The 11,650-nt window shown below is 36.1% G+C and overlaps 1 protein-coding gene across 1 annotated transcript; it reads right to left on the reverse strand.

The window, feature by feature from the left end:
- Positions 1-5,451: 5,451 nt before the first annotated feature.
- Positions 5,452-11,402, reverse strand: LOC122047536 (protein TIC 22-like, chloroplastic). Its single transcript, XM_042608893.1, has 7 exons — positions 10,799-11,402; positions 10,498-10,572; positions 8,231-8,287; positions 6,102-6,161; positions 5,937-6,017; positions 5,798-5,833; positions 5,452-5,720 (listed from the first exon to the last, which is right to left on the reverse strand). The coding sequence occupies exons 1-7, from the start codon at positions 11,318-11,320 to the stop codon at positions 5,637-5,639; spliced, it is 915 nt and encodes a 304-aa protein (XP_042464827.1). The 5' UTR covers positions 11,321-11,402; the 3' UTR covers positions 5,452-5,636.
- Positions 11,403-11,650: the final 248 nt, after the last annotated feature.

The raw sequence follows: 11,650 nt of genomic DNA on the forward strand, positions 1-11,650 counted from the left end.
CAGATCCTTGAAAATTAGGAAGGCGACAACGAGGAATAGGATGAAGACGATCTCGAACTCTGCGAGCCTAACAAAAGCGAACACCGAGCTCACCGCCCTCGTCAGCAAGGACTCCCGCCGGACTGCAGCTCCGCCGCGTCGATGCATCGCAATACCCAAAGATCAATCACGGCGACCAGCGATCGGAGAATGATTCGGGAGGAAAAAGAATCGAAGCTTCGAATTGGAGGAAATTAAAATCTCACCCTGGAAAAGGGAATTTAGGCACAACGCGTTTAGAGTTTTATTAATTAATTATTATTTTCTGAAAAATATCTCCATTTTAAATTTTAATTTCAAATTATTTTGGCAAAAGTAAGAGAGACTAAGCTATAAACGAGCGTGAATATATTTGATACGGTTCTACGACGTAGCCGAGTTACTACTTATAGCAGAATTATAATACAGGGGTAAAATTTGAATCCTCTAAAATTTATTTCCTAAGTAAATATAAGTTTTTTTTTCACTTATTTATTTGCCATAATTTACCACTCTTCTATAGATTTTGGGGCGGATTGTAGAAGGACGTCTGACGTGAGTATTATCATCATTTTACATCACGTGAATAAATTTGATGTTGAATTGGATAAGAATTTATTTATATTCACTTAATAAGATCAGTTAAATAAATAAATTTGATTTTTATATATATAAAATTTATCGTAGGAATGTTAGAATTAGATATGAACATCATAAATATTTTCACTGTACTATATTTTTCATTACATATCAACTTTTTAGAAATCTAAATCTCCTAATTTCATCAATGAGTTTCGATCAAAATTCATTGATGGTGTAAGTATCCCGGGTTAGTTTTAATATGGTTAACCGAGTTAAATCGTGTAGTTTTGATACCTTGTGTTTGAGTGTGCAGGAACTTAGGAATATAAGAAGTCGAGTGGAAGAAGTGGCGAGCGAGAAGGATGACATGAGAAACAAGTCGACATGCTTGATGCATCCTAGGGATGAAAAGTTGTGGAAGAGTACACCGGTGGACAAGAAGGATACATACGGAACGTTCGAGGGATGAAAAGCCAAGAAGGAAGCCTACTCGAGGAGAAGATTGGGGCTGGGTTTGGGTGAACTCAATTTCGGATGGTTGGAACATCACCTAAAGAAGCATAAGGAAGAGTTAACCGATTAGAGGTTAACTAGATGCCCTAAAGGAGCTTGGAGGTGCCCTTGCGCCTCCCTTGGAGGCACCCTCATGAAGCTTGGAGGTGCCTCCAATGAACATTAGCCTTGAGAAGAGGATAAACTTTATCCTCTTAAGAGGCATCCTGGATCTCTTTGGAGGTGCTAGGATACCTCCAAGTAATAGTAACTTTTTCTATGAGGTTATAAATAAACCCTTGGAGTTAGGAATTATTCATCAATCATAGTATTTAACTTCCTAGCTATTTCTAAAATTTTAAAGATTGTAAGACGATACTTCGCCTTCACGAAGTACGAGTCTGATATGGTAAGTGAGGTACGAAATCTTTCCTATGATAAATTATATAAAGTTGTACAAATACTAAGTAGATCACTTTGTAAAATCAGGACTAAGTATATAAATGAAAAGAAGAAATACACATGTTTGTTAGAAGATTTTAATAAACTTAAAACTGAAAATATAAATTTAGAAGGTAAGATAGAATTATTAGAAAATTTTGTATGTTCAAATTTTAGGAATTATAATAAATTTAATTGGTATTTTAAGAAACATAAAGGCCCAATTGTGAGAAATAATATTCTTATTAAATACTTATAAATCCAATACGTAGGAACTTATTTAGAATACCAAAATCTATACTAATTGTTAAATAATTTCATGTGTATGTTAGAAATTTGAATCATTTTGATTTATTAACACTTTTAAATTTGTAGACCTTCTATTCGGGACCGAATTCTCTGGACCATTTTTTACAGTCCAGAGGAGGGCTCCTTTACATGCATTATTATAAAATAAATGGGGACCATTCATCCCCATCAATACATACAAAGGGGTTATCCCTTGGACCGTAAAAAGCGGTCTAGAGGATCTGTTCTCCTTTTGTTCAGATTTTCTGTCCAAGTGTTTTTTTTTTCAAAAATGGAAAAATTATCTGCTAAGAGAAAAATTTTCAAAATTTTTTAACAGTTATATTATTTTTTAAAAAATTATTAACAAAAATAGGATTTTTAAAATTAAAATTATTTCTAAAATTAATTTTTGAGCATCTCAATTTTTCTATAATAAAATATTATATTTTTTTGTTGCTAAAAAATATTTCAAACATTTTCAACCGTTATATTAATTATTATATTTTTTTTTTACTAAAAATCATGTTTTATAATTGAAAATTTTATTTTTTATATGGATAAACTTATATTTTATATTTTTTAGAAAATTTATCAAGCATTTTCAAAGTCTAAAAATAATTTTAATCGGTAAATTTTTAAATACATATTTTTGTTCCAAAATATTTATTTTGGTTATGAAAGAAAATAGTATTTTCGTGAAAAATTTTATTCTGATCAAAATATTCCTGTGTAACATTAACAACATTTTTCAGAATTTAAAATAATTTAAAAATATTTTTAAAATTATTTTTGGCAAATATAAGAATTATTTCTTAAATATTATTTTCGTGAAAATTTATTTAGGTAAAAATATAGAAATTTAGCAACTTTGCAACCAAACCCTCCAATTTTTCTCATATTTTTATGCTATTGTTTTTTATTTTTCCTTAATTTTGGATGGGATCAAAAGGGGAAGAATAATTTGACGTTAGGTTTAAGAGGAGGTTTTATTTAATTATTATTTAAATAATTCTATTTATTTCTTATTTATTTATGTGAAATTTAAATAATTCTATTTAATTATCAAATTTAAGTTATAATTGATTTTTACTTGTTTGTTTAACCCTAACCTTGGATTGATACACATCAAAAATGGAGAGATTGTAAGTACCTCAGATTAGTTTTATGTGATCAATTGAGTTAAGTTAGGTCCTATGCTATTTTGATGTCTTGTGTCTAAGTGTGCAGGAACTTAATAATACGATAAATCGAGCGGAAGATATGGCAAGTGAGAAGGATGACACGATAAATAAGTCGGTGGGCTCGGTTCTTCGAGGGATGAGAAGCTGCAGAAGAATACACCAATAGAAGAGAGGGAACATGCACAACACATCTAAGGGATGAGAAGTCAGGACAGAAGCTTACTCGAGGAGAAGGTCGAAGTTGGGTTAGGATGAGCTCAATTCCGAACGACCGAAGTATCACTCAAGCGAGCATGGGAAAAAGAATGGTAAATACTATAATTGACCATTCGGACGAACAGTGCTCGAGGTACCTCCAATGGCTTTGGAGGCACCTCGAGCTTCGACAGCAAAGCTCCCGCATTTGAGACTTGAGGCACCTCCAACCTGCTTGAGGCACCTAGGATAAATAGTATCGAGGTGCCTCCAACAAAGCAGAATCGTTAAGTGACCGTTGTTGTGTGTATAAAACTTTATCCACTTAGAGGCGCCTTGCATGCCTTTGGAGGCGCCTCTAAGGCATATCAGCATAACATTAACTTTTCCCATAAGGCTATAAAAACCCCTGGAGTTAGGAATTATTCATCAATCAGTGTATTCATTTCTTTAATAGTTTTTGAGCTTTCAAAGTCTGTAAAAGACTACTTCGCCTTCACGAAGGAGTTATTTTAGTAGAGTTTTTCAATTACTTTGGATTAACAACTATCTAAATTGTAACTAAATAAACTATGAATCTTTTACTTATTTGTTTATGTGTTTAATTAATATTGTGTCTTTGCTGAATTCGAAAAGCAAGAGATTTGTCTAACTCTCTTTTCACTCCTCTCTAGCTAACCTACTTGGACCAACATTGACTAGTAAGTCCAAGCAAGTCAATGTGATCATATGTTTGACAAGAGAAAAATCCTAGGGAGAGGTAATCCTAGGTAATGGGAAGTCTTAAAGGAGTGAATTCCAAATAAGTATAACTGAAAGGTTGCAGAAATATCTTAGTAGATCAAGTTGATCAGACACTGAGCAGGATCAGATTGAGTCCAAGCATGCCTAGAGGACTAGATGTTTGGCGAGTACGTTGAGATAAGCTCCTGGAGTGAAGTGGTGAGATCTGTATCCTAGTTGGGACAAATCTTAAGGATTAATCCAACTAAAGAAACCAACAAGATTTCTAAGTGGATATCAAAACAGTCATAACTGTCTTTATTGTTATCTAATTCTGTTTTAGATGGCTACTACTATTATTCGGTTTATGCTCACTTTGTTTTGTAGGAAAACAAAGTTCTGAGTTGACCACGATTGCTTTTCTCTACCCACACTGTGATTTCTCAACTGTGACGAACGCGATCGCTGGCCAAAAGTTCGGTCTCCGGCCTCAAAGCAATGCTCGATTGTCGGCCTCCCAACCCATTCTCTGACACTCTCCGACCACTAAAGGCGATTGCCAGCCACCCGAAGCGATAGTTAGCCCCTAAGGCATACAGAATTGCTAGATGCGGCTGAGACCATCTCTACCACGACAAACACGGTTGCCGGTTTATGGCTCAGTCACTAGCCGATGACAGTCCCAACGACAGAGATGAAAGGGCATCACTACGTCTCAGCACAATTGTCGTGCCCTTTCTTCCAGTGCTTGGCATCGAGCGAACAATTGCGATTTCTCAATGATGGTAGAACACGACAAAGTAAACTTCGTCGACGATACCTCTGATAGTGAACAGGTATGTTTTCAAGAGTTTCATGTTTTTATAGCTCATAATGCTCTGATATCATTATTAGTTCTATAGCATGAAAGGAATTCTGAAAACGGTAAACACTTGGTGGATTTCACGATGAAGATCTTGTGTTCTTTGTACTTATTGTAATGATTACAAATTGAATTGTCCTTGCAAATTCACGAATCAAATCCCTTGCCTTTTTGTTCTGTTTACCTGACGATGAATTGATCATCTTCTTCTTTTGATTGCCTTGGACGTTTATATAGGAAAAGCAATTGGTAATTTGTGCTCTAATTGCACGTAATGGCAGAAGATGAAGAGGAATGAGCCTTCTTTCATCTTCTTGACATGTGCGGTCACCGCACACGTCCAACAAGAACGTAGTGACGCTACCACAGAACGGCGACGTGGCATACACCCATGCCAATGTCAGCCTGGTGGAGTAGGAGTTCGGCTACCGGCCGACCACCGAGCTCACCGCGTGCCTCAAGAAGTTCGTCGACTGGTATGTCAACTACTACAAAGTTCAGACCGATAAGCATACCGACATCAACAAGAATGCCGAGGAAGATGAAGAAACTCCGGCGAATCATGGCTAATTACTTCAAATTAAGTGTATCTAACCTACCACTCTCAATTATAGAATTATATAAAAAGAAAAAGGATGATCACCTAGTTGATACCCATAATAGAAATTGTGTGAATGGTCATATAGACTTTACCTGCGCAACCATAGTTGATATTTGTCTAGAGAAGGCACAACAATCCTATCAATATTGAAATATTGTCTATCGAAAATTGATCACTTGTTTGATGGTCGAAAGGCAATATCAATTGATCTCTGGACGATTTAACAAGCAGATGGAGAACAACTCCGTTTTTACTTGTTTTCTTCATTAGGATCAACAGCTACGTTGAAGCCGGGAGGAATGAACACTATGTCATCCCACTTCGATGAGTTTTCCTGCACACGTTATAGCGAGTACTGAGATTTTGTCGGTAGCAACAGTGCTTTGTGAAATATGCCACCTGAAAACTCACCTTCATAGCAGCAATTATGTCCTCTAGAACTGAAACCTTCAAGTCAACACACAGAAAGGTCGATCCACAGAAGAAGAAAATAGGAAGATTGAGAAGTTGGCTTTTAATTCGAAACTATTCTCAAAGTTGTAAGGAGTACCTCAATGTCTCCCTTCCTTAAAGCAGGATTTAACCGCCTTTGCTGTCGAGATGCTCTGCGTAATGAGTCGTCTAGGTCCTCCTTAACAACAGTATGTTGATTAAATAATTTACAGTGACTACAATTATAACAAACAGAGAAAATTATTGAGTGACAACCGATCACCTTTCTGAAGAAAGCTGGACGATATTTCTTGTCTTGACTCTTCAAGACCAAGCTCCTCGACTAAAACGACAAAATATAGGCCATTATACAAAAATATTATTAAAAGGAAAAAAAAATGCTTCATTTGATTGAAAACAAGCAAAATTTCAGAAGCTTTTTGGGTTTTGAAGTTGAAGACACTAAGAGGAATGGTGAAATTCCCATAAACTGTACTTAAAACAATATACGTAATACTAACAAGAATAATAATACTAATAATAATAAATTCTATTTTCTCGTTGAGAGTTTATAATCTACTAGATTTCATTTGCAAACCACTAAATTTCTCGTTGGGACTTTATGGTGAAATTCCCATAAATTGTGCCACATACCATTTACTTCCACTATAGAAACGTCAACACTAAAGCTACCCACCACCATTAAAGACAGGACCAACCACTAAATTTCGTTGCTTACATAACATCTACTTCTACTTCTGCTTCTAAGCCAACCTTTGAATTAGACTTGTTAGTGTTCTCTAGAAAGATATTCATAGTTGTTCCACCTCTCATTCTAATTTTTTTTTTTTATCACCAAGCTATTTTACCTTTATTTTTTTCTGTGGATTCACACTCTCTTCTCAATACTAAATCACTTCCGAGTAGAGACATTAAGGTCAAATGCATTGTAGGTTAAAATGGGTATTATTGGCATATAGATTAGTTGAGGGCTTAATTACTAGCTAAAAAAATGCACTCAGGTCTATGGAATGGTTTGCTGAGATACTTTTTCCTATAAGGCTAAGATCGCTTCAATCTGTTTGTTCCGCCTTAGCATTCATATTTCAATAAGCCCTTCACCAGTTAGATATTATGAATACCTTTCTCCACAGCTAGTCACAATCACATGGAAGAAGTATACATAGAGCAAGCTGATGATTAGTTGCTCAAAAGGAGAGTGATCTAGTATGCAACGTCTATAAGAGTCTAAAGCAATCCCATAGAGTATGCTTTGGTAAATTCTCATCTTCTCTCCTTCGATTTGGTAGTCTCTACACACGAGTTTATCTAGTTTAAACAAATGAGGAACAAGTTGAGACATACTCTTAAGGCCTAGAAAACTGCACTGTGATATCCAAAGCGTGATGCGTATAGTTCTAATCTAGTATTTGGAGAAATGACAAACCACACAAAGACTGAATGTCATTTCATCAAAAAGGAGCAATGCAATCAAATTATGACATCATACGTGTCAATCAGTTAATTTTCTAATAAATTCTTAAGAGGTCCTAGGATCTAGAATCCAGTATACATGTAACAAGCTAGGTTTTTTTTTTCAAATATCATTAGCTTGAGATAGTGTCAAGCACCTAAATGTAAATATTAGTATTGCCTAAATGCAACTAAACTAATGAATAATGTATGAAAAAGATTTTAGAGGAGAAAAAAACTAAGAATAATTTTGCATGTGGAGACCCAAGGATTCAATTAAAGTAACTTTGAAAATGAGCTAGTTAATATATAACATCAAAGTGCAGCATGCCATCTAAAGGAAAATATGGAAATGGAATCAAAACAATTTAAACAGGCCTTATTTCCAATTATACTAAATAAGCCTGTGATTTAATGATAAAAGCATCATAACAAGTACATTACACAAAAACATTGAAGATGCAAATAGTATGGCCGAATAAACTGGCATGTAATTGAGGATGCAAAGTTGTTGTTTTGAGGCTGATAATAGTAATAGGCAAATTAAAATTAATTTACACAAATTTAACTGCAGATCTGCATTTATTCTCAAAGACTAAATTACAAAAAAAGGGAATTGATTGCAAAACTAAATTTGGAAAGCATTATTATTGTGTCATGACAAGATGTGTGAAATGACATAAATCTTTCCACGACTTCCATATTGTCTGAACATGGTATGAAGTTGTCAATATCATCAAGGCTCAGCAAAAAGATAGGAACACCAGATAATACATAAATCTACCATATCACATTGATAACGATAGCATAAAAGGCATCAGTTGAGAGCATTAAAATTTATACCTGGAAGCTAGGAACACCAGATAATACATAAATCTACCATATCACATTGATAACGATAGCATAAAAGGCATTAGTTGAAAGCATTAAAATTTAAACCTGGAAGATAGGAACACCAGGAAAATCATATACAGGATGCCCTTCATACTCCTTCACCTAAAATATAAATTCTATTGATCATGACTAATGAAAAAGAAACAATCTTCAATCATATATAAAACAAAAATATACGCAAATTCATATCCCCAGACATTGTAGATTTTGCTACTTTCCAGAATATTAAAGCCAGAAAGCTTTATTTTGTCAACGGAACAAAAAATATAATAGTAGCTAAAAAAAATTGTAGACTGACATACAATTTGTTGAAATTCATACATAGTTAATAGTTTAGCCCCAGATTACTAGATATTCCTTTGGAAGTTCGGAAGAGTTTAAGATAGCATCATTAAATAACGATAAACTGTTTGATAAAATTCTAAAACAGAAGATGGTAGAGAAATGGAGAAAAGGTCATTTAGAAGCTAAAGTGGATTTTGGCAGGGACCATATACAACACATGTAATCTACGTATGCAATGAAACAACCTTAGTTCATTAAAAATAACTTAAACTAAGCAAATTGGCTTGAAAACCTAATATATCTAGTTAATAGTTTGTAACTTATAAGTGTCAACTTAAAGAGTTGTTTTGCAAATAATAAATTCTTTACGTATCAATATAAATATTTTAAAATTTTATATAGACCTTGTATGCATTTGCATACTGCATATGTGTGATGCAGTGGGTTTGACTATACATTGCTTGAATGCGTCTTTTGAAACCTTAAAGTCTTGCTAATTTGCAGCTTAACCAAATCTTTTTACACAAGATGTGTTTGATGGACTTGGCCCCAAAGGATCACATCTTTGAGATAATAGAGTTTTGTCCATTTCCCTATCAGTGGAGGAGAATAAAATAGAGACATTGGGGAATCACTTTACCAAGGAAGAGCTGGATTGGGTTTGTGGAGAGGACATAAAAGGAAAGTGAAGAGAGAGAATGCCAGAGTTGTTGTTGGGTAAGGAAGAAAGTGAATGCTAAACTTGTTAGTGTCTATGTCCGCGATGAGTGCAAATGGGGAGGGACATGACAAAGAGAGGGAGAAGATTATTGCTTATGCAAAAGAGGGAACAAGGATCACCAACTATGTTTGTGAAGGATGAGAGCATAGTTATTTAAGGCGTGAGATGCTCAAAAGCGCATATGTGCTACGGGGCTTGAGTCGCTAGGCACAAGGTGAGGCGCACACCTTACCAAAGTAAGACGCTTTGGGTATAAATTTATACAATTCAAATATATATAGGAAATTTCGGCCAGCATATTTCATTAACAAAATTATAATCCATAGACTATTAAACATTAATGTAAATATAAAATTCACTGACACTCAAATATTGAAATAATTCATTTTCATAATCAAAATTAAACTTCAAATTACAAAAAAACAAACTTCAAATATTGAAGAGTCATGCAAAGAGAAATAAGTTTGCAAGGGAGGTTGATGTTCATTTTCTAGGGGAGAGAAAGACTAGTGCAAGAAAAATGTGTAGTATGTACGCAACCTAATTAAAGGTTGATGTTTATTTTTCATGGGAGAGGAAAAGTCATGCTAGAAAAATCTACCTCATGCATGCAACCTAATTAATTTAAAGAGTAATTAAAGGTATGTGTTGGGTTTTAAAAAAAAAAACACTTCAATAAGGCAAGGAAAATCACACCTTAAGCGCGCCTTACCTCTTGAAAGGCGCGCGCTTAAGCGCTCTTCTTTCAAGTATTGCACCTGGGTCACTACCAAGCACAAATGGCGTGCCTAGCTACACCTGGCTAGGCGCGCACTTTTCACAACTATGGAGAGAGAGACTGTAAAATCTCTAGCTACCCACAGTTAAATGTTAAATCATGGATCTTGCGTTTAAAGAACTTCGCCGCACATATAAACACATATTCCTAATAGGTTAGTTCTCAACTGTTGCACACTGAGCTTTGCCACCAAAGAACATAATATTGTTAGCACCTATGATCCAGAGGACTAAAAAACATTCTTTCAGAACAACCACCACCTAGTCATGGAGTTCTAGCAGGCTTCCAATCATAGCAATAATTGAATAGTTTAACCAGTAAACAATTAACAAATATAGGATCAAAATTAAATATCCAATATGTCTATAATTTTGTAGGAAACAAAACGGCCAACTACTAGTAATTGTGTTCCCTTGCCTGATTATTACAAACAGGAGAAACAATAACACTCTCCCAAACAATCTAGGGCCGGTTACATTGCTTCCCAACGAGCTAAGAACTATTTTTCGACGATGAGCAAGTTCATACCTTAATTGCGTTTGCAATTTGTGATGAATCAGGTAGAAACCTCAAGGCAACTCCATCGACCTTAAGCTGAAAAACCTGCGAGCTTGTCGAATCAGGCAAACATCCAAACAAAAAAAATGAAGTGATGAACTTCAATACACCTGAAGCAAACAGCAACACGAAATTCCAGAGCACAAATAAAATTAAGGAGAAGTATCAGCCTCAAAGAAAACGAGGGGAAATGTTTTCTTCAGTGAAAACAAAAGAATCGAGATAAAAGAATCTACACGACTAGAAATGAAAAATTCCAGAATCGTCTCACCTTATTGAGGGCCACAGGGACAACCTTCGCTCCCTGCCGCATGTCCACATTCATGGATCTCATTTGCTCCAGCAGCGCCTCGGCGTCCTCCTCCTTGAAGCAGAAGAGTCCCAAATTTTTGCCGCTGCGCACGCCGGACACGAGAACGAAGTCCTCCTCGGCGTTGCTGAGTGCGTAGACGGGCACCCCGGCGAGCCGCTCCTGGATGGCGTCCATCGACTGGGTTTTGTCTCGGGCGGGAGCGTCTTCAGGGAGAGAAATACTGGCCCAGGGGCCAGGCGATGAGGGCGAAGGAGAGGTGAGGCCGTGGAGAAGGGACTGCCGCGCTCGGTCGGCGAGGGTTTGGACGGCGGAGTGGAGGCGGATTCTGAGGGGAGACGAGTCAGAGAAGAGGGAGTTGAGATGGGATTGGATGGTGAAGAAGAAGGGATTCGGTTCGCCGGGAATTGACGAGGACGACCGCGACGACGACGGCGGCGTCAGCGCCGACGGGAGGTTTGGGGGTTTAGGCCAAGGGAACATTTTTTATGCGGATGTTCGATGGAGGTGGAAACGGCCGGCGTGTAATTCTTCGAATGACGGCATGGCTTTTAGCTTTGGCCTTCTTTTATGCGAGGATTCGTAAAGGAGTGATCTGAACCCTCCGTTAATCTCGTGGATGGATCAGATTAAAAATAATTTTTGAAATTAGGCATCGACGATCCAATTCAATTCGTGGTAATAGAAGCGGCTTGGTGGTCGTTTTTAAGGACGTGTTTGGGCATGAGATCAGATCTTCTTGGTTAAAAATAATGGATTAGGAGATGATATATTTTTAATTATAGTTGGATCATAATTATAATTTTATCGTAA

Source organism: Zingiber officinale, chromosome 2B, assembly GCF_018446385.1.
Source record: "Zingiber officinale cultivar Zhangliang chromosome 2B, Zo_v1.1, whole genome shotgun sequence".
Lineage (NCBI taxonomy): Eukaryota > Viridiplantae > Streptophyta > Magnoliopsida > Zingiberales > Zingiberaceae > Zingiber > Zingiber officinale.